At 49.5% G+C, this 25,703-nt stretch overlaps 1 protein-coding gene across 1 annotated transcript in view; it reads left to right on the plus strand.

Annotated features, from left to right (window-relative positions):
- Window positions 1-18,584, plus strand: part of SF3A1 (splicing factor 3a subunit 1) — a 20,280-nt gene extending 1,696 nt beyond the window's left edge. Inside the window, exons 2-16 of the mRNA XM_060120781.1 lie at window positions 1,232-1,353; window positions 6,693-6,900; window positions 8,074-8,331; window positions 10,407-10,481; window positions 11,190-11,340; window positions 11,709-11,902; window positions 12,884-13,001; window positions 13,267-13,452; window positions 14,176-14,297; window positions 14,399-14,644; window positions 15,203-15,410; window positions 15,895-16,049; window positions 17,059-17,160; window positions 17,274-17,345; window positions 18,085-18,584. Coding sequence (XP_059976764.1) covers window positions 1,232-1,353; window positions 6,693-6,900; window positions 8,074-8,331; window positions 10,407-10,481; window positions 11,190-11,340; window positions 11,709-11,902; window positions 12,884-13,001; window positions 13,267-13,452; window positions 14,176-14,297; window positions 14,399-14,644; window positions 15,203-15,410; window positions 15,895-16,049; window positions 17,059-17,160; window positions 17,274-17,345; window positions 18,085-18,186 — 2,319 coding nt within the window. The 3' untranslated portion in view covers window positions 18,187-18,584. The remainder of the gene's footprint in view (window positions 1-1,231; window positions 1,354-6,692; window positions 6,901-8,073; window positions 8,332-10,406; window positions 10,482-11,189; window positions 11,341-11,708; window positions 11,903-12,883; window positions 13,002-13,266; window positions 13,453-14,175; window positions 14,298-14,398; window positions 14,645-15,202; window positions 15,411-15,894; window positions 16,050-17,058; window positions 17,161-17,273; window positions 17,346-18,084) is intronic.
- Window positions 18,585-25,703: the final 7,119 nt, after the last annotated feature.

The raw sequence follows: 25,703 nt of genomic DNA on the forward strand, positions 1-25,703 counted from the left end.
TGTAGGCTGAGGAAGGGAGAAGAGACCCACGTTTCTGCCCGGGATGACTGGAGGCATGGTTGGCCGTTCATGAGGAAAGCGGTTAGAGATGAAAGTGCCCAGAACTGCTGGATCTAAAGCTTTGTGGCACATAAGAGTTATGTGGGACGTTGACGGGGGTAGAATGGTTCAGCCTATAGGTGCTAGGGGAAGTGGAGGACGTTTTGTAAGTGCCTGACTGAGGACAGTGTGTATAGTGTGAAGAGAACCAAGAACAGAATTTTGGGGACCCCCTAACACTATAGGGCAGGAGGTGAAACAGGAGCCAGGAGAGAAACTTGGATGGAATGGTGAGCAAGAAGGAAATACAGGTGAGAACGGGACCTGGGAGTTGAGAGTTTTGTGAAGGAGCGGTCACTGGTCACACGGCCAGATAACTGATGTAGCTGGCTGTAGGCCGTCATTTTTGACTTTGGCATGAGCACTTGAAATGAAGGGGGATCAAATGGGAGCTGAGCAAGTGGGAACGGCAAGGCTGAGAGAACTCAGGCTGTTTAGCTACCAGAGGAAGGCGGGGAGAAGGCAGTAGCAGAAAGGAGCATGAGAACAGAGGAGAAACTTTGTTTCTCCAAAATGAGAGACTTGAACCTTTGTTTACTAAGGGGAAGAAGCTGGTGAGGAAAGAATACTGGAATTTATGGGGCAGTTAATGTTGAGTATTCCAGTGGAGTTTCACGAAACATTTGAACATTAAGTGATGGTTTAGACTACGGAATGGATGCAGAGGGAAAGGGCATTCAAGGCAGAGGAAGTGGCCAGCAAGGAGTTTCCCGTTTCTTTATTCAGCAGACAATTCTTACATATCCCGTATCAGGCACATCCAAGGGTGGGGATACAGGCATGGCCTTCTGGATTCGGGAATGTGGTTTCTCAGAACGTGGTTAGATTTCCCCCCTCCATCTGAATCACATGGACACTTGGTAAAAATGCAGATTCCCAGTGTCACAGAGATGCTCTAGCTGGAGGGGAGCCAGAGAGGCTGCTCTTTTCATTGGTTCCCTGGGGAAGTCCCATGCAAGCACAGAGCAGTTGAGAGAGTGGCTCTTCTGGAGCAGAGGTTCCTGACTCAAGGAAAGTCTCGATGAATTGGTCGGGAGAGCCTGTATTCTCAATAATATCCTAGAGGAGTTTAATGGTGGGCATCTGGCACCAAGCAAGGAACTTTAAGACCTTCCTTTTCCTGTTTTCACAGCCCACAGAAGAGGAAGCATCTTCAAAGGAGGATTCTACCCCTTCCAAGCCAGTGGTGGGTATTATTTACCCTCCTCCAGAGGTCAGGAATATCGTTGACAAGACTGCCAGCTTCGTGGCCAGGTAACATAGCTACTCCTGCTCGTGTGGGTCACGGGTAGATTTTAGCATCAAGAGCTCCTGAATTTGCACAAGGGTAACACTTGGGTTTTTAGAGTGGTATTGTTGGCTTAGGCCTGTCAGCTTATCTAAAACCACAGCATGGTGTGAGGTAGGCAGTGGGCAGGACTGGCATCGCTAACATGATATGGTGGTGGCAGAGTACAAGGCACACCCAGCTCCAGAGTCACCAAGAACCTGTGCTTCCAAACCGAGCCTGAGGAAATACCTGGAACGCTGCTTTGTCATGGATAATGTGTGTCTGTATCTGAGCTGCAGGCCTTAGGAAGACAAAAGGGAGTTGATGATTCTCATTGTGCAAGGACTGCATTTCCTTTGACCCATCTGCAAAACAGAATAACACCTAGAATTGTTGTGAGGCAGGGGTGAGGGGACTGAGTGCAGTTCGGGTACATCATGTAGCTGTTACCTCAGATGGCATGAAAATCAGCTTGATTTACTCTTGTTCCTCCCCATTACACTTCCTCAGATGGAATCTTCTTGATGGCCACTTGACTCCAAAGGTCAACCATCCCCTAGTTTAGGGCATTTCAAGTATTCCTTTGGCAGCCAGCAGGCCGCATCCAGCCTACAGATCTTTTTGTTCATTCTCAACAATATATAATTTTTTAACTTTTGAATTAGTTGTCACTGTTTAAAAATGAGATTGCACAGTAAATCTGGATTTCTGGCTTCTCTTGATGAATTGGATGGCTCCTTGCGTGGAAGCAGTAGCTGGCCTTGAGCAGACTGCTGCCCTCAGTCAGGGCATATGCTCTCCAGGGAGCCACACCTTGACCCTGAGGCAGCATCCCCATCACGATACATCATTTAACAGATGGGTCCTTCCTTTCTCAACCTCTTTTTAAAATGAAACATAGAGGGCTTCCCTGGTGGCGCAGTGGTTGAGAGTCCGCCTGCCGATGCAGGAAACACGGGTTCGTGCCCCGGTCCGGGAAGATCCCACATGCCGCGGAGCGGCTGGGCCCGTGAGCCATGGCCGTTGGGCCTGCGCGTCCGGAGCCTGTGCTCTGCAGCGGGAGAGGCCACAAGAGTGAGAGGCCCGTGTACCAAAAAAAAAAAAAAAAAAATGAAACATAGAAAGAGGTTACTCTGGTTGATGTCTTTCACTGTGTCAGACTACATGCGGGTGAACCTTTCACATTTCAACAGCTTTGATCAACCTGGATATTGGGTTAAAACAGCTCTGTGCTTGATTGAACATTATTAGGCCATGTCAGATTTAGGGCAGCAGGTGTTGTGTTTATAAGTTTAATATTTCATAGCAACGCTTATTCTTCCCCTTGTCCCCTGATTTTTTTTTTTTTAATTAATTTACTTTTGGCTGCATTGGGTCTTCGTTGCTGCATGCAGGCTTTCTCTAGTTGCGGCGAGCAGGGGCTACTCTTCGTTGCGGTGCACGGGCTTCTCATTGTGGTGGCTTCTCTTGTGGCAGAGCACGGGCTCTAGGCATGTGGGCTTCAGCAGTTGTGGCACATGGGCTCAGTAGTTGTGGCTCGAGGACTCTAGAGCACAGGCTCAGTATTTGTGGTGTGTGGGCTTAGGTGCTCCGCAATATGTGGAATCTTCCCAGACTGGGGCTCAAACCTGTGTCCCCTGCATTGGCGGGTGGATTCTTAACCACTGCGCCACCAGGGAAGTCCACCTCCTGATATGTTTTCCTATTTAAAACAATAAATAGGAAAAGAGTGTAAGAGGAAGAATCACCACAGTCTCACGACCAGAATAGCTTCTACTAGCTGTTTTCACTTTTTCCTGTTTCCTTCTGGCCCTTGGCATCCTTTTTTAGATTCTTGTAATACTAGTAGAGATACTTTCATATCCTGCTTTTTCCATTTGCACTGTGTTGTGAGCATTTTCCTGTGTTGCTCCATGGTCTCCTGGTGCTGCGTGGTCCTCTCTGGAAAGGATGCACCATGTTAAGGTGATGGGCCTTCCTTGACTTGGCTGACTCCTCTGTATTTTCCTTTGAAGTTGTTTCCAACATTTCAGTTTGGCAAATGAAGCTATGGGGAAGTCTCTGAGCATTTTCTTTCCCTTTTAGATTGTTTTCCTAGAAGAAAATTCTGTGTGGCACATTACTGGCTAAAAGAGCATTTTTAAATATTTCTTATTTTGCCAAGTAGCTTTCCAATAATTTTGTGCCAGCCCCAAAAATAAGAATATCTCCAACTTCCCTTAATAATAAATCTATATGTCCACATCTCTAGATCTATTTTTGACTATGATGATTGCCTTATAGGCATTTCTGAAATCTGTGGACTTGCTTTTGTTTACGTTGCCGTGAAGGGACAGAGCAGCATCTCACTCTGGGTTAAAAGCAGACATGCAGGACCCTCTGCTTTACTTCTGTTGGGTTCACATGTATTGATTGATTGAGCATAGAGTAAAAAATCACCAACCCAGTGTGGTTTTCCAAAAGGAGTTTTTTCTCTCTAGGTTTGGTCTTCTCTTCCCTGTATTTTACTGTCAAGAAACTAAGGGAAATTACTCTTAAAAAGTCCCACCAGCTAGGTTGAGTCAGAATCATGTCTTTTTCTGCTGAAATCTATTCCTTGTGTTAGAGAATATAATTCTAAAATTAACATTAAGCTAATTTAAAGCAACAGAGTAGCTTGGAATGAACATGCCTGCGTTCTCGTATTATATTTCAGATTGTTCCCAGATGTGAGGTTATGGCTTAGGAGGTGGTGGTAGAGGAGACAACCAGAGCCCCCTTTTCTAGCAGCCCTTTGTATGGTGGCCTAGTTTAGCCATATTTAAATGCACATTTACCCTCGTCCTTGTGTGGCTTGCATTATTTAAGGGGGTGGAAGAATGCTTCTTCCTCAGGCATGGGGTTTCAGCTGGACTAATGCATTGTCACATCCAGACCTCATGGTGTTAGTCACGCTGCAGAGTGTGACCAGAACTTGTGGAGGAGCTAGCCAGGGTGCTGATGACCACTGCCATGGTGGCTAAACTGGGGCACAGCGTCACCTGCACCCTGTCTCCTGCCCTGTCTTCAACTGACAGGGCCAGGGTATGAAAGTGGAGTGACCCAGGTGCCACCAGCCTCTGGAGCTGTCCCTTGGTGTATTTGGGGCACCTCTGAGTGCAGGGCTCTGGTCAAAGGAGTGATGGAAGTCCCCCAGATCATCTCTCATCTTTATAGGACAGCCCCTTCTAGCCTTCATAGGAGTAACAGTCCGTGGCATTTGCAGGCCACTGTATGATTGATTCAAAAAGACTTTGGCATCTCATTAACTAATTTGATTTTCTCTGAATTTCAAAGTAGAGAGAGAAGGTGGTTTTTGCCATATTTTACACATGGGAGATTGAGTCAAAGAGAAGTTTGGTAACTTGGTGAGTCAGTAGTGAACCCAAAACTTGAATGTGTCCACATCTTGTGTCTTTAAGGTTAGTGCATTTCCACAGATGTTGTGGATGTGTGACACCTTGAAATATTACTGTTGGGATTCTTTAAAAAAAAATAAGCGTTTCCTACACATCATGAGAGAGACATTTTTCATTCTGAGTGTTTAAAGGCATACAAATTGGGGGACTTCCCTGGTGGCGCAGTGGTTAAGAATCTGCCTGCCAATGCAGGGGACACGGGTTTGTGCCCTGGTCTGGGAAGATTCCACATGCCGCGGAGCAACTAAGCCCGTGCGCCACAACTACTGAGCCTGTGCTCTAGAGCCCGCAACCCACAGCTACTGAAGCCCGTGCTCCTAGAGCCCGTGCTCCGCAACATGAGAAGCCACTGCAATGAGAAACCCGCGAGCCACGATGAAGAGTAGCCCCCACTCGCCACAACTAGAGAAAGCCCGTGTGTAGCAACGAAGACCCAACGCAACCAAAAATAAAAAATAAATTAATTTTTTTTAAAATGCATACAAATTGGGGACATAGGGTGTATGTGGGAAACTATTCCAGATACAGAGAGAGATGGGGACCTCCCTGCCGTTCTCACCACTCCCCTGTCATCTGAATGCACCTTACGCAGCAGCACAGATGTGGTCCTTGGAGAACAGTGTTTCCTATATGAGCCTCACCCAGTAGTAAATGAGGTGATTTTAGCCAATATTTGGACAAGGCATTAAATCCCATTAAATTTTCATATTTTTTTTTTCTTGTTACCCAAAGGACAAAGTCTCAGTTTGGTGCTAGCGTATCTTTTAATACCTCCCCAGCACTCAGTCATCCCATTTTTTTTTTTTTTTTTCCATCCCATATTTAACTAAGAGAACTGGCCTCAGTCTCAGCAAACTTCAGGTAAACTTTAACCATGTTACTTTGTTTTCATTGTATTGAATTTTATGACTGCCTTTTGTTAGTAAAGCCATAATGATTTTTTTTTTTTTTTTTTTTTGCGGTACGCGGGCCTCTCACTGCTGTGGCCTCTCCCATTGCAGAGCACAGGCTCCGGACGCGCAGGCTCAACAGCCATGGCTCACGGGCCCAGCCGCTCTGCGGCATGTGGGATCTTCCCGGACCGGGGCAAGAACCCCTGTCCCCTGCTTTGGCAGGCGGACTCTCAACCACTGCGCCACCAGGGAAGCCCAGCCATAATGATTTTTATCTGAAGTAGTAATACATGCCTTCCCACCCCGCCTCAGCTGTGCCATGGCTTGTGGGATTTTAGTTCCCCAACCAGGGATTGAACCCAGGCCCTCAGCAGTGAGAGCACGGAGTCCTAACCACTGGACCCCAGGGAATTCCCGTGCCTTCTTAGGTACATTTTTTTTTTTTTTTTTTTTTTGCGGTACGCGGGCCTCTCACTGCTGCGGCCTCTCCCATTGCGGAGCACAGGCTCCGGACGCGCAGGCTCAGTGGCCATGGCTCACGGGCCCAGCCGCTCCACAGCATGTGGGATCCTCCCGGACTGGGGCACGAACCCATGTCCCCTGCATTGGCGGGCGGACTCTCAACCACTGCGCCACCAGGGAAGCCCAGGTACATTTTTTTTTTTTCCAGGTACATTTTTTAAAGTAAATAAATTTTATTAAAAGAAAAAAGAAATAGTTCAGATGGTTTTGGAAATGGCAAGACTGGCAGAGGAGCTGCAGGAATGATGGAGGTCTGGAGACCCTGTGGTAGAGGAGGCCTGCGCAGGCCGAAGGAGGCAGGGGGCACTGGCCGCTGATGCCAGGAGTCTCGAAGAGGACCTCTGCTGTGTTGAGGGATGGGCTAGTTTGAGTGATGGGTGGTGGCAAGAATGGGGCTTGCATGGGCAGTGTTCTGGTCTGAGCAGCTGCAAGGGTTGTGGTATTAGTGCTTCTCTTTTTTCCTTTTTCTAGAAACGGACCTGAATTTGAAGCTAGGATACGACAGAACGAGATCAACAACCCGAAGTTCAACTTCCTGAACCCCAATGACCCTTACCATGCCTACTACCGCCACAAGGTCAGCGAGTTCAAGGAGGGGAAAGCCCAGGAGCCCTCGGCTGCCATCCCCAAGGTCATGCAGCAGCAGCAGCAAGCCACCCAGCAGCAGCTGCCCCAGAAGGTTGGAGCCAGCCCCTCCCTTCGCTTCCCCAGGGCTAAGGGAGGCTGGGACAGGGAGGGGAAGATAATGAACTCTGCTGTCCAGACCTCACTGCCACCCAGAGAGAAACTTGAGGTCTTTATCCCCATCTTACAGAGGCAGATGCTGAGACTCACACAGCAAAGTGTTGCTGACAGTTGGCATTTGCTGAATGCTGCCCTTCACGCTCTGTGCTCAGTGCTTTGGGAGCCTTGTCTCATTGGTGCCTCACAGCAGCTACATGAGGAGGCCAGTAAAGTGACCATTTTTCAGATGAGGAATCTGAGGCTTAGGGAAGCACAGTTTACCCAAGGCTGCAGAGTCAGGACCCTAAAGTCCATGCTCTCAGTTCCTACTCTTTTCCTTGACCGTGGCGTGAGGGCAGTGCTGCAGTGTGGCTTGTGGACCCCTTCTTGGGCATCCCTCTCTACTGTCTCACCTTCCCAGGGCCCCTCTTTCTGGCCTGCCCTAATACCCCCTTAGCACTAGGGACGATTAGGGCTGTCAGTGAGGACAGGAGGGGCCCACACATTTTGCCTCCTGTGTAGACTTGGACTAGTCCTTTCTCTTTGCTTCACTCCTGAGCCATGGTGGCAAAGGTTGCCCCTTGTTTTACAGTGGGAAGTAAAGTTGGAATAGGTTCTGAGACCTTGTGTTGCAATTTACTACTCCTAGGGCCTCAGGTGACCTCAGTTTCCTCATCTATAAAAAGAATTCACAGTACTTGTTCTGTCCACCTCGTGGTTCCTGTAGTGGCCAGATGAGGTAACAAACGTGGAAGTCTTCTGGCCAGTGGGGTCTTCTGCACACATGTAGAGCTTACCACATCCTCTCTCTCCCTTGGGCGGGGTTTCATAAGCTGTGTTCCTGTTAGATCTTCTGCCACCCAGTTTTGGTGCTCAGTTTCAGGGCAGCAGCAGCGATACAGAGGGACTCGGTTCTCATTCAGAAAGCCATTTAGCGAGTCGAGGCTACAGTTGGCCAAGAAATCAGTGCCCTTGTGAGTTAGGATTCTCTCACACCATGTGCCAATGGCGTGTTCGTGATCAGCAGAAGTATAGAGGTCTGTGCCGTCTGCCGGGGGTGCGTCCCCGCCACCTCTCTGGAGTCCCACCACCCCTGTGCCTCTTGCCTCACATTCCCTTTGCATCTTAGGTTCAAGCCCAAGTGATCCAAGAGACCATCGTGCCCAAAGAGCCCCCTCCCGAGTTCGAGTTCATTGCAGACCCCCCCTCTATCTCAGCCTTCGACCTGGACGTGGTGAAGCTGACGGCTCAGTTTGTGGCCAGGAATGGGCGCCAGTTTCTGACCCAGCTGATGCAGAAAGAGCAGCGCAACTACCAATTTGACTTCCTTCGCCCGCAACACAGCCTTTTCAACTACTTCACGAAGCTGGTGGAACAGTATACCAAGGTGCCTGGGCAGGGCGGGCTCCGGGGTGCTGGGCCCAGGGAAGGAAGGCATCTTACCATCAGCACTCTATCCACTCACTGTCTGCAAGGACCCCGCTCCTGTGTGGGGCCCCCAAGCAGATGTTAAATATCCCAGTTCAGTATAAAATCTTGATTTCTATTCAGTTTTCCTAGTAAATGCAACGTAGACTGCTGTTTCTAAAGAGAAAGGAAACGCGTGATTGATAACTCATTAGGTGAGTGCCTGCTGCGTGATAAGGCCAAGTGATGCTAGTTGCTTTTATGTACATTTAAATTAAATTTCAGTTGCCTCAGTAGGGCTTGAGAAGAAGCAAGCTCTTAATAGTTGCCTCCTATTATTACCTAATTTTATCCTCACAAGAATCCATAAGGTAAGTGTTTTCCTTCCTATTTCAGAAAGATCAGAGAGGTGAAGTACTTACTTGTGGTCTCAGCTAGTAAGTAGCTGCAGAGATTTAACCAACATTTGACTCTGAAACCTCTGTTGTTTTCCACCCTAAAAAGTACCTTGAATTAGAAGTATCATTTAAATAGGCATTGGGAATCAATTTAAAATAAATAAGTGTAGCCAGTATTGAGTACTTATATTATGTAGTATCTTCTCATTTAATCCCTAATAAGCTATAAGGTAGCCACTGTTATTATATTTATTTTACAGAAGAGGAAACTGAGGTACAGAGAAGTTAACTTGACCAGGGTTGCACAGCTAGGGGGTTGCAGAGCAGAGACTTGAGTGCTGACATTTTTATTCCAGACCCTAAGATCTTAATTATCATGCTGCGTTGTTGCAATCAAGAATACAGACAAGTCAATACTGGTATTTAAAATAATCAGATCGCTAATTTATTAAAAAGTACACTGGTATAGATATGCCTGTGGAACATTTTTCTTGCTACACACATAATGGAGGTTGTCTTTCCTTTTTAGTGGCATGGTTTGCACATCTGTTTTTGATATCTAGAAACAATATGTTAAAGATCTGACTTGAAAGGTTATGTAATGACTTTCTCTAACTTCATTCACGTTAAGTATATAACTAGAAAGAATGACAAAAATGTTTGTGTTTAGGAAGTCCAGAAGCTAGGAGAGTAGCTGAAATAACAATCATTCAAGTCATAAGACCCAAGGGTTATTGTAACTACACAGTGTCAATTTTAAGTGAGCCCTGGGTTAATTTCTCTCAGTGGACTGCTTCCAGAGTTAAAGGTCCGCAGATTCCTTTTTATTCTGTTAACTTTCTTATTCCTTCTCCCTCAGAATTTGGGTATTGACATTCATTGCTGTAATCTGAGGGCACCGGTGTGTCTCTAGGCCTGGGAACTCTAGGAGCAGATCAATTCCTGAGGAAGAAGGACAGAGAGGATGGAGAGGGGCTGAGCTGCTTTTCCAGTGAGAGTGGATACGCTTGGGGCAGTTGGAAAGACTGACTGTTTTAAACAAAGCCAGCATTTGTTCTCAGCAAATATGCTTTGAGTGTCAGACACTGTTCTAGGTGCTGGATAGGTAGCAGTGAGCCGAAGACAGGGAAACCCCTGTCTTTGTGGAGACTGGTCAAGTGAAGGGGCAATAAGCAAGTGCAACGTAAGTGTATGTCGGATGGTGATAAATACTATGGAGAAAATGGTAAACAGAAAGCAGGGGATAGAAGTCTAGGGAGGTGGAGCCTGTGGGCTGTAGTCTTCAATAAAGTCATCAGGGGGCCTGTTGGCATGTGCAGAAGGGTAAAGGGCAGATCCGCCCCCTGAGAGCAGTCATCACATGCTGACTGTATGCTCAGCCATCTGGTGGTGGTTTTGCATACTTTCCTGCTACCCTTGGCAACCTTTTAAGTTGATGATGCCAACTTTAAGTGGCAGTGTCACCATTTTGTAGAAGAAAACCAAGTTACAGAGGTTGAGTAACTTGCCCAAAGTTGCACAGGCAAGTGGAGCTGAGATTGGATCCCAGCATCCCATGCTTTCCTTTCTCCTGTGCCTTTCCACAGGCCCAGGAAGGCCACTTCTTTGTCCCGTGTTGTGCTGCACTGATAGTTGCTTTAAATCTTATGTGTTTCAGATCTTGATTCCACCCAAAGGCTTATTTACCAAACTCAAGAAAGAGGCAGAGAACCCCCGGGAAGTTTTGGACCAGGTAAACTAAATTTCTTATAACCAGTTACTGACGGCACTAACGTTACATTGTGTAGGTTCTGTTGTGTGTTTGGAAGTAGTCTCCGAACCAGTACCTTGTTATGGTCCAGGCACAGTCGTGGTGGGAGGAAAGGCCTTGAGTCTACAAAGACCAAGAAACCTGGATTCTCTGCTCTCCAACTTTCTGCTCTACTTCAGTCTCTTCTTTTCTTCTGTTGCTAGAAGCCAGCTTTTGAACGAGTTCTCTGGTGACAACTGCCTTTTGACGTCCCAGGTTTTCAGAGTCGAAGAGAGAGGGCATATTGGTGCTGGCTGTTCTGGGTGACTTCTGTTTTGCAGGCTTTCAGACTGCTGCTGCTTTTGTGGGCACTTGGTTGTCATGCAAACTTCTGGGAGGGAGTTTGCTAGCCACTCGCCAACTCAAGCAGAAAACTTCGAGGTTATAACAAACAGCTACCCAGACAGAAGGTCTCTGTGGGCCCCAGACAGAAGGTCTGTGGTATTTCATATTTTCATCCTGTCCAAACTCTGGGCCTGGCTGAAACCAGATACAAATACCATAGTCTGCCCCAGGAAGTTCCCCTTTATGGGCAGATCAGCTTCCTGTACTGAAGGAGACGTTGGCTTTGGTGAAGGCCTCGGAGATGATAGCCTCCTCAGGAGCAGACCCTGATTCAGCTCAGCACCACGCTGTTTCCCATCCCTTCAGGTATGTTACCGAGTGGAATGGGCCAAGTTTCAGGAGCGTGAGAGGAAGAAGGAAGAGGAGGAGAAGGAAAAGGAACGGGTGGCCTATGCTCAGATTGACTGGCATGATTTTGTGGTGGTGGAAACAGTGGACTTCCAACCCAATGAGCAAGGTAGGTCTATGAGGAAGGTAGGTCTGTGACTCCAGTTAGGGGAGCCAGGAGCTTGGAGCCATCCTGGGAGATCTCTTCCAGCTGTCCCCAGGGAGCAGCAGAATCCCTCAGAGGGTTCTATGGGTATCTGTTTCTTTTCTGCTTCTGGAAGACTTCACTTCTACCCCATTGCCCCAGTTAAACCCAATTGAACAAATATTATCGTGCCTGACAATAATGGCCCAACGGGTGGGCCTCTGGAGATAGGAGAGAAATCAGACAGTCCCAGCCCTCAGAGAGCTAACAGTGTAGAGAGAGCAGATAGATGGGCCTTTGATAAGGAGCGTCTGTGTGAACCCTGCCTTTGACTCTGGCTCACCCTTTGCCAGGGAACTTCCCTCCCCCCACCACCCCAGAGGAGCTGGGGGCCCGAATCCTCATTCAGGAGCGCTACGAGAAGTTTGGGGAGAGTGAGGAGGTTGAGATGGAGGTCGAGTCTGATGAGGAGGACGAGAAACAAGAGAAGGCGGAGGAGCCTCCGTCCCAGCTGGACCAGGACACCCAAGTGCAAGACATGGATGAGGTATGCTCCTGGAGCCCAGGGAGATGGGGGTGCTCTCCTCCAGAGAAGTCCAGCTCCCTTGTGAATCTTGAAAGGGAGTGTGGGTTCCTGAAGAAGGGGTCCTGGCTGAGTAGCTGCCCAAGCCCAGGCAGCACAGAGCCTCTTTCCAGCTCAGGCAACAAAGATTCATTCATAGGCAAGGATCTGAAAGCTGTGCTGGCCGTGTTCTCTGACCTTCCTCCTTTGCCCAGGGGCCTTGCTCGCTGCCGACCCCAGGCTGGCTCTCAGTTAGGGAAACCTCTGTACCATGTACTTTGACGCTTTTGCGCTGAGGCCCAAATGATCAGCAGTTTCCAGAGCTTTTCTTTTTTTCTGGGTTGGGGCGCACACCATGTGGCTCGTGGGATCCTAGTTCCCCGACCAGGGATTGAACCCATGCCCCCTGCAGTGGAAGCACGGAGTCCTAACCACTGGACCGCCAGGGAAGTCCTCCAGAGCTTTGCTTAAGTGGCTTTTGGCCTTGTCTACCCCCATCGAGGCAGGCCCTCCAAACAGGCATAGAGTCTGCAGAGCCAAACTGCTTTCCTCCTCTCGGAAAGAATTTGTGTGCAGCCTGAGAATAAAGATGCATGTGTCTGGGAATTGACTTTTTCTCTCCCTCCCAGCATTGCTTCTTGAGCAGCTACCATTGAACGCTGACTTGTTCCCCGCACCCCTCTCCAGCACGTTAAGTGCCCTTGGCCTCCTGTGACTGCCTGGTGCCAGCTGCTGGAAATGCCTGGGCAGAGTGTTAGCACCACGGCCCCCAGCACTCCCATTCATGCTGTGAGGAAGCAGCTTGGCCAGCTGCCGGCTGGCCTCGGCTGCCCTGGGAGGCTTAGCACATGGATGCTGACTGGCAGGGGCCTAGGCTCTTTGCCACCCTGAGAGCCACCAGGGCTCAGCTGCAGGGAGGTGTCTTCTCAGCCCCTCTCTGAGTCCTGCCACTACTTTGCTTTTCAGGGTTCAGATGATGAAGAAGAAGGGCAGAAAGTGCCCCCACCTCCAGAGACACCCATGCCACCGCCTCTGCCCCCAACTCCAGACCAGGTCATTGTCCGGAAGGACTATGACCCAAAAGGTTGGTTCTGCTCTTCTGCCCTCATGTTCCTCAGACCTGTCCATTTTTAGGAGGGCTCGAGGTGGCTTGTCATAAAGGCATTGATAGCTTCTCTGTCATAGGCCTCACAATGGGGAATGGGACTTCGTCATCTCTGGTGCTCTGGTGCAATGCATAGTGCCAGGTGCAGCGTGGCACTGAATGGATATTGCACGAATGAAATAGCACCCTTTTAACCTGGGCTGCCACCCAGTATTCTCACTCAAGGATCTCTTTTGCTTTTTAGCTTCCAAGCCCCTGCCTCCAGCCCCTGCTCCAGATGAATATCTCGTGTCCCCCATAACTGGGGAGAAGATCCCTGCCAGCAAAATGCAGGAACACATGCGCATTGGGCTTCTTGACCCCCGTTGGCTGGAGCAGCGAGATCGCTCCATTCGTGAGAAGCAGAGTGATGATGAGGTGTACGCACCAGGTGAGGTTGGGGGGCATCCCCCACTCTGTCCACACCCCTTCTTTGACTCAGCCCCATCTCACTTTGGCCCATGGGGAATCTCTGATCAACTTTATGCTTTAATCAAACATAGAAGGTAACAACTGAGGTCAATAAAAGCTTTTGAGGATAGATGTAGCTTATGACACTACAAAATAACTTCCTGTTTTCTAGAAGAACTCTTCATAGGGATTCTTCCAAAGGCAGGCACCTGATGTGGATAGCATGTGTCCATTGACATCCTAGTGCAAGATCTCACTACAGCTGGGAGAGGTGCTCACTCTCAGGGCTGTCTTAGAATGAAGGCTCTGATGGCTGGAGTACACTGAGCACCTTGAAATGAGACACGGTGCCTTGACTGTGTGTGAGAAGCAGCATGATACGGAGGGAGGAAACTGTCCCGGAGGCAGGAGACCAGGCTTTTATTCCTGACTCTGCTACTTGCCATGCCACTCATGTGACCCTGTCTTCTCAGTTGCCTTTTGTAAGTCAAGGGGTTGGACAAGCCCTTGTTTACAGGCTTAGTGCTCATTGGGCAGCCTTCCCTAGGCTCAGAGGACAGGCGTGCTGCATTGGGACCCACAGATAGCCTTGTCCCATGAGAACAGCCTCCACCCTGCACCAGTAGAGCTGCTGTGTTGTCAGAAGGGCATCTGGTTTAGTTTCCCTTTCTGTCCCCTGCCTCCGTTCTGTGACTATATCCAGGTCTGGATATTGAGAGCAGCTTGAAACAGCTGGCTGAGCGGCGTACCGACATCTTTGGTGTAGAGGAAACGGCCATTGGTAAGAAGATTGGCGAGGAGGAGATCCAGAAGCCAGAGGAAAAGGTGCAGCTCGGATGACTCTTAGTGCCTTCCCCGCCGTCAGACTCACACTTGGGCTCAGTTCCAGGAGCCCTGACAAGCTGTGGCTTTGCTTTCCCATGCAGGTGACCTGGGATGGCCATTCCGGCAGCATGGCCCGGACCCAGCAGGCTGCCCAGGCCAATATCACCCTCCAGGAGCAGATCGAGGCCATCCACAAGGCTAAGGGCTTGGTGCCAGAAGATGATACCAAAGAGAAGATTGGCCCCAGCAAGCCCAATGAAATCCCCCAGCAGCCACCACCTCCGTCTTCAGCCACCAACATCCCCAGCTCAGCCCCACCCATTACCTCGGTGCCCCGGCCACCTGCGGTTAGCCAGCAGCCACCCTGTGACTGGTCTTTCAGAGCTGGGTTCTTGGGGTTAGACATTGCAGGCTGAGAAGGGCAGCTATCTCACAGTGGGCCCAAGCGCTGAGTGGGTCAAGTCGAGAGAAAAAGAACCCTTTAGTTAGGAGTGGGAACCTCCAGCCTGATCTTCTATCTGTGTGGGAGGCTTGGAACAGGGAGGGAGGCGAGTGGCAAGTGTGAGAAGTAGGCTTGGGTCAGGGATGGGCTGGAGGGCTTAATGGGTCTTGGAGGACTGCTGGCCTGACTCCAAGGGGCTAAATGGAGGTCAGTGTCTTCAGTGGCTCTCTCAGTGTTTGCCAAGAGCAGCTGGTTGAGTCCCAAGTGGAAAGAGGGTTGCCCTGGGCCTCTCTCAGCATAGTTCCTGTCAGGGCCCAGTGTGAGGCTGCACTCACAGCCCCAGGGGGCTGAGTCGAAGCTATCCAGCCCCATCCTCAAAGCTGCAGGTGGCGAGTTGCCAGCTGTGTGTGCCCTTAGAGTGCAGCCTTGGCATCCTGTGACCTGTGGGTCTTCACCCCCACAGATGCCACCTCCCGTCCGTACCACAGTTGTGTCTGCAGTACCCGTCATGCCCCGGCCCCCGATGGCATCAGTGGTCCGACTGCCTCCCGGTTCGGTGATCGCCCCCATGCCACCGATCATCCATGCGCCCAGGATCAACGTGGTGCCCATGCCTCCCTCGGCCCCTCCTATCATGGCACCCCGCCCACCACCCATGATTGTGCCGACAGGTCAGTGGGTCAGGACTACAGGCCAAGCCCTGAGCAGAGCAGTGGCTGATGGTATTGCCAGCTGTTCCAGCTGGTGGTCTAGCCCAAAGGAGAGCCTTGAGTTCACCATGTGAGAGATCCCTGAGCTGGGAACCAGGAACTTACGACTCCTGGGGGAGATAGGCTGATATGGCAGAGCTGGGGTCTGTGCACCCAGAGGGGTCAGCCTGGACAGGCACAGAGGCCTGATGATGCTTGCTGTTGGCTGCCACCTGTTCCATCCATCGGTCCTGCCCTTCCTTCAGTTTCCTGCTACCCAATCTGGGCAGTCTCCCAGGTCCCCCTGCCAGGTAACTTACTGGCTGCCAGATTCAGCAAGGAGTGGTCCTTCACACCTCTGACTGGGAGAAATGGGAAACCTTTGCAATCCCCTTTTCACTCTCACCAGCCCTGAGTCCTGGGCCCTTCCTCCCACTCACGTGGCTGCTTATTCCTGTTCTTGCAGCTTTCGTGCCAGCACCACCTGTGGCACCCGTCCCAGCTCCAGCCCCTATGCCGCCTGTCCACCCACCACCTCCCATGGAAGATGAGCCTGCCTCCAAGAAACTGAAGACTGAGGACAGCCTCATGCCAGAAGAGGAGTTTCTACGCAGAAACAAGGTATGCATCTCAGAGTGCTGCCCACAGCCTGGAGTGTCTAGATGGGGCGAGGGGGTTGTCCAGTCCTGCTCCAGTCACACGCTCCCTGGCCCACCCTATTCTTCCATGGTTTTGGCTTCTGGGACCTGGGCCAGCCATTGGAGGCCCGTGAAACTTCTGAGCACACACTAGATGGGGGGGTCAGCAGCCAGAACAGACAACTGTCAGTAGTCCCCCTGGTGTGAGCTGTCGCAGAGGCCAGCAGGGAGACCCAGCTGCACAGGCAGTAGGACTCAGGTGTGAAAGGGGTTCTGGACACTGGAGGGAATCCTGGGTGCGATTCTTAATTTCTTTGTGGCCTTTGCCTCCAGGTCCAGCCCTTAGAAGGTGGTGTGTTGTGGGGATCCTGTGGGGGTACTAGAAATAAGAGCTGGGAATCTTGGCACTGCTGGTGCCTGGGGAAGCTCCAGTGAGGAGGCAGAAACGTTCTGCCCCGCCCAGTGCATTTGACCAAAGCTTTTTTCTTTTTTCCTTTTTGATGGTAGTTTCCATTTCTTGAGTACCTACTCAAGTGTTGGGGCAGAGCCACACATTTTACAGGTACCTGGTCTGTTGAATGCTCACAACATCACCATCCAGCAGTTGTGATCAACTGCTTTACAGACATGGCGTTGAGGCTCAGAGAGACCTAGTTAGCAGGGAAGCTGAGTTGGGAACCCAGGTCTTCTGACCTCGCAATTCATATTCTTTTCTCCTGTGGTACTTCTTGAGGCTTGCAGAGCACTTTCATGTCTCTTCTTCAGCTCCAGCCTTACCAGTAGGCAGGGATTTTTCTAAAGAAGGGAAACCAATTCTTGAAAAGGGGGAGTGATTTGTTCTGTGTCACAAGTGGTGTCAGTAGTGAAACAGGCCAGAGTCCAGGAGCCCTGATGGACAGGTGACATTGTCTCGACTGGCCCAGGAATAGGAGAGCATAGTTGCTGATTGACTCAGGCCTCCCCAGGCATAATGGCCACCTCCTGTTTTGCAGGGTCCAGTGTCCATCAAAGTCCAGGTGCCCAACATGCAGGATAAGACGGAATGGAAGCTGAACGGACAGGTGCTGGTCTTCACCCTCCCACTCACAGACCAGGTATGAGTTGCTCTCCCCAAGTGGTATCAGGTACAGGGGAACCAAAGAGTCAGGGGGAAGCTTCCTGCAGCTGACCTTAGCAAGAGGTGACTGACCTCTCCTCGGTCCCATAGGTCTCTGTCATCAAGGTGAAGATTCACGAAGCCACGGGCATGCCGGCAGGGAAACAGAAGCTGCAGTATGAGGTGAGTTGGGTGTCTGTAGTCCTTGCCCCCTCTGTTGTCCGAGAAGCTAATAAATCCCTTGTGGAATCAGAGGAGTGGGGAGACACCTGGGTGTGGTCATTTGAGTCCATCCTGGAAGTGATGATGCTGGTGGGGGGTGCTGGGACAGGTTAGTCTGACAGGGTGAGGCTCTGGCGGGGTCACAGCACAGTCTTGTATGGGGTTTGAATGCCTCAGTGACATCTGGGGACCAGACTTCGGAGTGCTCTGGTAGGTTTCTGTCCCAGTGGTAGAGCCATCCCAGTCAGTGTGGTCTCAGGTAGCCTGGCTTTGTGCTTGGACACAAAGGTGATAGTCCAGCTCACCTTGGTGCCTGCCAGGTCACAGAGGACTGCTGTGTTCTCCCTTTTTGGACTTAGACAAATCCCCATTCTGGGCCTCAGTTTCCTCCTCTGTAAAGTGAGGCTGTTGAACTAGTTGATCTCTAAAGGTCTTATGATTTGAGAGTCAAAATTCCATGGGGTTGGTCAGGGCCAGATTTTTGGGGTCTTGACAGCATGGCTTGGTCGGAAGGAAGGAAAAGCAAAGCATTCTGGGAGGAAGCAGAGACCTTCATTCCTGCCCTGTGCCACTCCCTTTCCCACCCCACCTTCCTTCAAGCCCTTGTATTTGCTAAGTTCAGAGTGTTGGGACTTGTGAGGCTGCTCTCTGAGTTCAAGGCCAGATTGCCCTGGGCTGAGGCACTACATCTGTTTTCTAGGGCATTTTCATCAAGGATTCCAACTCGCTGGCTTACTATAACATGGCTAACGGTGCCATCATCCACCTGGCGCTCAAGGAGAGAGGCGGGAGGAAGAAGTAGAAGAGAGAAACCTGCTCTCAGGTCCCAACTACTGCCGTTTTGCCTCTCCTGTCCCCTACCCCTGTCCCAGACCCAGGAGACCCTGCCTTGCACATTTGTTTCCCTCTTACTAAGTTTGGAAATCCAAATTGTCCTGCAGAGTTTCCCTCCCCACATTGATCAGAGAGGGCTTTCTCAGGCATTCTCCTCCCCAGTGGCCCCTGGAATCCCTTTGTGTTTGGGTCTTGATTTGAGGGGTCATTTCTTCAGGTAGCCCATTAGGGAAAGTGAAACCAGGGATGTCCTATAGGATGTTATCATAGTGCCAAGTGACACTTGGCTGGTAGAATATGGTTGTTATCATTAATCATTTTGTATCTTGCCATGGGCTAATAAACCTCTCCGACCCTTCTCGTGAAGTTAATGTCATGAGACTTGTCTCCTGGCCACCTGTGCCCTGCCCAGACCTAGGAGCATGGCACAGTGCCTTGTGGCTCCTCTTCTGCTCTGAGGAATGCGGGGCTTTTAACTACATTCTTGCTGCCATCAAGTCTTCTATGACTCTTTCTTCGATATATTTTTATTGCCTTTTTGAAACACATGGATCCCCCAAAGGCATAGCCCTGTACCTATAACAGACTAATACATATAACATGCCTTCCACATGCCAGGACCACAAAAGAACACAGACAGATGGGATGTAGTTCCTAGGTCAGTGGGCAGCATGCAGATGAGACTAGAGGGTGGCAGTTTCCTGCAGGCCAGGGATCACTCATCATCATCTGATAAGTGACCTTGGGCAGGTTGCTTATCCTGAGTGAGCACAAGTATATGATGAGGTTTTTTGTTTGTTTCTTTTTTTTTGCTCTACACGGGCCTCTCACTGTTGTGGCCTCTCCCGCCGTGGAGCACAGGCTCCAGACGCGCAGGCTCAGCAGCCATGGCTCACGGGCCCAGCCGCTCCGCGGCATGTGGGATCTTCCCAGACTGGGGCATGAACCCGTGTCCCCTGTGTCGGCAGGCGGACTCTCAACCACTGCGCCACCAGGGAAGCCCTATGATGAGGGTTTTTTTAAAAAATGTGTTTATTTTAAAAATACTTCATTGTGCCAAGGCCATGAACTATTTTAAGAACTTTATAAAATTTAGCCAACTACTCCTTATTGTTTTAAGCACTTTATCAATTTTAACTCATGTAAATTTTTTAAATTTTTTTTGGTTGCACTATGTGGCTTACAGGAGCTCAGTTCCCTGACCAGGGATTAAACCCAGGCCATGGCAGTGAAAGCCTGAAATCCTAACCACTAGGCCACCAGGGAACTCCCTAACTCATGTAATCCTGACGTGGGTGTTCCTGTTTTACACTTGAGTAAACTGAGGCACAGAGATTCTGAATCACATGCCCACTGTCACACAGTAAGAAGATAAAAGGAGAATGTGTGCAAAACACTTGTCAGTCCTTGCCCCCTAGTAAGGGCCAGACACAGGCTGTTATTTTTGGAGTTGTGCTGTCACAGGGAGTAGGTGCTGCTGTGGGTGGGTGTTCACAGGGAGGAAGGTGAGAGCCTGTTGATAACCATTTCCTGGTTTTAAACCTAAAGTTGATTTCATTCTGAAGATCTCATGTGTTTATCCCCTGAGACTTCCTAGTGCCTTTTCTTTTCAGTCCTTCCATTTCATCCTGTGCAGTCATCTCCCAGGCTCAGAGGGGTGAAGCCATTCCCAAGGTAACAGTATTCTAGTCACCATCCCCTCCACCCCCTCACCAAGCTCAAAGCTTCCAACTCTAGACCTAGGGCTCAAGTGGCCCTTCTGCAGTGCCAGTTATGTGGCTCCTTTACAAACTGCTCACATTTTAAACTTGGTCAGTGGGATGTTATTCCTCACTCTGACATTTGCTTCCCGCCTGGTAGCTAGAAGTTTCCCCTAGGGGCCAGGGCTGAAATTTGGCTTCTTGAAGCTCCAAGGTTTGGGTGCCTGAAGTGAGCCCACTGCTGGTTGCTTTTCCCCGGCTAACACCAGAAATCCCCTGAACACCCCCTGGGTCTTGTTCCAAGAGGGAAAGGGGTCAGTAGAGCTGGGGGAGTCCCGTACTCCAAGCTCTTCTTTCTTCCTAGGATTGGCTCTGGGGCCAATCTCTCCTTCACAGGTTGGCAGATCTCACCGGCCTTCCATGACTGAGGCTGCGACTGGAGGCCAGGAATGCTGCTGGGTGGAATGTGAGTGAATGGGTCCTTTGAGCTGCTCTCTGGGGCCCAATCTCAGCTTCCTGGAGTTCCTGAATGAACATCTGTCCTGGCTCACTCAGTTGCAGAAGACCCATTGACCAAACCAGCTTTGCAATCGTCAGTGGCTGCAGGCCCAGCGTGCAGCCCAGTGCTCTGCACTTCTTGTTTAGAACCCGCAGCGTGTAGGCATCGCCTTGCTTGCACAGTTTTTCTGATTCTCATTGCATTCCTCTGAGGATTATCTGGCCCATTTTTTTAGATAAGGTGGATACCCAAGTCCAGTGAGGGCTCTGGAAGGCCAGAGCAGCTCTTCTATTCCTGGTGACCACACTGTCCTCACCACTTTGCCAGACCAGACTGTGAAATGGGGAGAAATGCTCCTGTTGTGAGATTGCTGGGAAAACCGGGCATGTCTTGGTGCTTTCAGGCTCACTGTAATTTTAAAGACTTGCATGAAGAGGGCTCTAGGAGGAGTAGACATTAAGAAATTTCACTTTCAGTTCCACCAGCTGCTTGAAATGAGCACTTATTACCATGTAGCCCAGAGGAGGCTACTAATGATTAGACCCATTTCACGTTTTAAAATTACATATTGTATTAAGAGAATGTGTACAAAAGTTATATTAGGATACTTGAAATATGTGATATACTGTAATTATAGCAATCTTTACAGATAATATTTCATTTATCCTTATAATGCAAAAATCAAAAAGGTAAAAAAGTACAATATAGCTCATGTTTAAAAATGTATGAGGGGCTTCCCTAGTGGCGCAGTGGTTAAGAATCCGCCTGCCAGTGCAGGGGACACGGGTTTGAGCCCTGGTCTGCGAAGATCCCACGTGCCGCGGAACAGCTAAGCCCGTGCACCACAACTAGTGAGCCTGCGTTCTAGAGCGCATGAGCCACAACTACTGAGCCCACGTGCCACAACTACTGAAGCCCATACGCCTAGAGCCTGTACTCCGCAATGAGAAGCTCACTCACCACAACGAAGAGTAGCCCCCGCTCACTGCAACTAGAGAAAGCCTGTGTTCAGCAATGAAGACCTGATGCAGCCAAAAATAAATAAATTTATTTAAAAATAATAAAAAGTACATGAGTTAGTATTTAAGATTCTTAAAAGTTACTTTTTAGAAATAAAAGTGAAATGTAAGTTCTTAAAGTTCAGATTTTTAACTGATTTGGGGATTTGATCTTAACTATATGTAATTGTTTTATTTTAAAAATACATGTAAGTAATTCTAGGTACCCTGAGTCATACAATCTCGAAGCAGGACAAGTTACACTCCTGTTCTTTATCATATTACAAGAAGGTACTACTGTTGCCTTAAGCTAAGTTCAGTTAAGCAAGTCTGTGTTCCCTAGCCCTGAGCTGTGGGGATGATTAGATTAGGGATAGGCATGTGTCCTCGTATGGAGTGAAGGAATGCAGCCTCCCCACCATGGAGCAGAAGCTACCAGAAGAGTCATCCATTGTATGTATGTATGGAGGAAGCATGTGAACCTGGAGCTGCTGCCATGAGGGGCTGTAGCTTGAGGATAAAGCAACCACAGGAAAAGAAAAAGGGAAAACAAGGCTAATATCCTTGGTGACAGTCTCTGGATGAAACTGCTCCTGAAGCTTATGTACCTGTGAATGTTTTTAAGCTCTGGGACCCACTAAGTGCAGTTTTGGGTTAAACCCATTTGAGTTGTGTTCTCTGCCACTTACCAAAAGATTCTTAACTGTTATCTTCAGTGTAGGGATAAAGAAGCTTTATAGTTTGCCTACTTTTCATAGGTTCCTGGGCACCAGCTACGTACCTTCTGAACCTCAGCTCTGCTCTCATTATGGATAAAGGCTGATATCTGGACATCTGTCTGCTCCTGGCGAACACTGACAGATTTCCTAAGCACATTCCAGGATCCAGGAGAGGGGACTGTGCAGGGACTCGTGTTAGGGCCTGAGGCAAACCTTCTAGGAATGACCCCAGTAGGATGAGACTCGAGTTTGTTTTTTTTTTTGCGGTTCGCGGGCCTCTCACTGTTGTGGCCTCTCCCATTGCAGAGCACAGGCTCTGGATGCGCAGGCTCAGCGGCCATGGCTCACGGGCCCAGCTGCTCCGCGGCATGTGGGATCTCCCCAGACCGGGGCACGAACCCGTGTCCCCTACATTGGCAGGCGGACTCTCAACCACTGCGCCACTAGGGAAGCCCCGAGCCTCGAGTTTTTCAACACGTTGCTGTAGCCCTGGCCAAGCATCTCATCCTCAAAAGAACATTTACAACAGCCAGTCTACCAGGACGTTTCACAGCATTGCCAAAGGCCTCTTATTTTATACTCCAGTGAACCATGTGATTCTGTAGGGCATTCCTTTGGACCATTCATTCATTCATTCATTTCTGCTTTCTTTCTCCAGTCTAACTACACCATCTTCTGAGCCTGCTTCCCTTTCAAGGGCTTTGCACTTGCTGCCCTGCTTCTCATACATCCTTCTCCCAGATCCCTGCACAGAGGCTTCCTCATTTCCTTCTGCCCCCACCTCTGCCCACCCCTTCCCCCAGGGGTTACTAGGGTAATATCAAATAAGTTAAAGAGCTCTTGAAGTGTAAAGAGCTAACATTTATTACGTATCTACTGTGTGCTGGAAGCTTGACTCTTCAAGTAATTACTGACATTCCTGTTTTTCAGAAGAGGAAAGGGTCTGAGAAGCTAAACAATTTTGCATAAGAACATCCAGTTATTGAGGGGCAGAGCCATGAAGCGAAGTCTCCCAAGCAATGTGCCATTAGTTAAATTTGGAAAATTCCCCTGCTGCAGCCACAGGCTGTGGTGGGAGACACTCAAGACAATAACGAATTTGCTAGTGCTTGGCAAACTACAAATGCCACGACTTCTGGCTACCATTTACTGGGAATCTCCATGTGCCAGATGTTTACCATGTACCATCACACTAAAAGTCTCAGAACAACAACTCCAAGGAGATATTTTTTTCATCATTTCCATTTTGCAAATAAGGAAATGGGCTCAGAAGTGATTTGCTCAAGGTCACACAGTGACAGCAGAGATTTGAATCCTGGGTGGTGGGGGTTTTTTTGGCCACACCCCCCGTGTGGCTTGCAGAATCCTAAAGTGCTGAGTTGTAACCACTGGACCACCAGGGAATTCCCCTGGGTGGTCTTATGTAAGAAAATCAGAAGCTGGAGCATCAAGGCCTTAACTTGAGGTCAATATCTAGCCAGTCTCCCTGGATGCTTCTGGCCTGCTCCTCCAACCCCACCCCAGATACCCCTGGAGTGAACATCACTGTACATGTGCCTCACAGAGCTGAACGTGTTTGGGATATGAGCCTAGAACCAGAATTATAGTCAAAGGGTTGTGGGTACTTTGTCAGGCTTGGTGCTTCACATCTGATCCATGTGCGTCTGACTCCTCTTTCTCCCTTCCCTGGGATAGGCCCACACCCTGTTGCGAGGCCTACTCTGTCCTTCCTGGGAGCTGGGACTAAGAGCCCACCACTCTGGAACTACTAGAGAGGTGGAACACGTCCTCCCAGACTGAGAGTTTAAGACCAAAATAGCATGTGTCTGCTGTTGCCCTGTTTATGGAAAACAGAAGCCTATGGAATGTCAAGACTGCACAGTGAAGTCTTTAAGAATGTCTGGGCCACATGGCATTAAGGAAACGGCTGGTGAGATCACTCAGGGCTTAAGACCTCCCCTCTTAGGGCTGCTTTGGGCCCCTTAGCAACCTGTCCCAGGCTCTGCAGCTCAGGCCTGGCTCTTCTAGTCCCTTCCCCTCTCTGGGCCTGTCTCCTGATAGGTCTACAGGGGAGTGTCAGATGACAACATGGTTGTGACTTAAGAGCCAAAAAGTGCTGGACCTAAGTGAGGAGCTATCATCATGACTCCATGAGTTGATAATCCATGGGGTCAGAAGTAGGCTGCTGGGAGCTAAGTCTAGATACAATTGGCCTATGCTTCCCAGTAGAAAATGTTGGTAAGAGCTAGGTTCAAATCCTGGCTCTGCCACAAACTAGTTCTGGGACTTCAGGCAGCTGACATCACTTCCCTGCACCTCAGTTTAATTGTAAAGTGGGACTAAAAGTAGTATCTACCTCCTTGCTAAAAGATTATAAGAGTTGGTGTGACCAATTTGGAAAACAGCTTGCCAGTTCCTGAAAAGGTTAAAGACCCAGCAATTCCCACTCCTAGCTATTTACCTAAGAGAAATGAAAATAAATGTCCACACGAAAGCTTCTACCCAAATGTTTATAGCAGCACTATTTACAATCACCACAAGGTGGAAACAGCCCAAATGTCCATCTACAGATTAATAGATGAACTGTGATATGTCCATACAATGGAATGGTTTTTGGCCCCAAAAAGGAATGGAGGTACTGATACATGCTACAACATGGATGAACTTTGAAAACATGCGAGGTGAAAGAAGCCAGACACAAAGGCCAAATACTGTATGACTCCATTAATATGAAATGTCCAGAAAAAGCAAAACTATGGAGACAGAAATTTTAGTGGTTGCCAGGGACTGGGGGAGGAAGGATGGGGAGTGACTGGTAAAGATAGGAATTTCTTTTTGGGGTGATGAAGATGTTCTAAAACTAGATAATGGGGATGGTTGCACAACTATAAATATGCTTAAAACAATTATACACTTTAAACGGGCGATTTTTATGTTATGTTAATTATATCTCAATAAAGCTGTTGGAAAAATAAAAATTAGAAGAGAAAGTAGGTAGAACTCGGGGCAGCGAGTAGCTCAATAGTCGTTGGTCATTAATCTTACTAATTAGGCCTCTCTAAAGCCCCAGAAACAGTGAGCAGGGGGAAGGAAGGGGCTGCTGAACTTATAGCTCAGCCTAGGTCTTTAAGCCGCCGAGTGTCCCTGGGCGTGTCCCCGGACCCATCCCGCGTCTCCTCAGAGCTCCTCATAAATGAATGGGAGGACAATCCCCACCCACGTCCCTAGGGTCTCGCGAGGAGTGTGGGGGTTCAGGAGGCAGAGGCAGAATTCCCAGAGGGAGCCCTCGGTCTCGGCCTGGGCGGTGCGGCAGGTGTCGGACCAGGCCCGGGCTAACCCGGAAAGGCCCGAGAAGCTTTTTCAGGTGTTCTAGTGATTGGCAGCCCAGGGGGGAGGGCTTCGGGTGACGGCTGCCCCGCCCCCTCACGTCGGGCCTGTTGGCGCCAGCCTGGGGGAGGTGGGCGGGTCCCGGGGTCTGCGGCGCCCATTGGGCATGGGGGGGAGGAGGTGCCAGGGAAGGCCTAGGGCCCCGCCCCCGGCTTTGTGGCGACCAATGGGCGCGGCTCATG

This window comes from Lagenorhynchus albirostris, chromosome 14, assembly GCF_949774975.1.
Source record: "Lagenorhynchus albirostris chromosome 14, mLagAlb1.1, whole genome shotgun sequence".
Classification (NCBI taxonomy): domain Eukaryota; kingdom Metazoa; phylum Chordata; class Mammalia; order Artiodactyla; family Delphinidae; genus Lagenorhynchus; species Lagenorhynchus albirostris.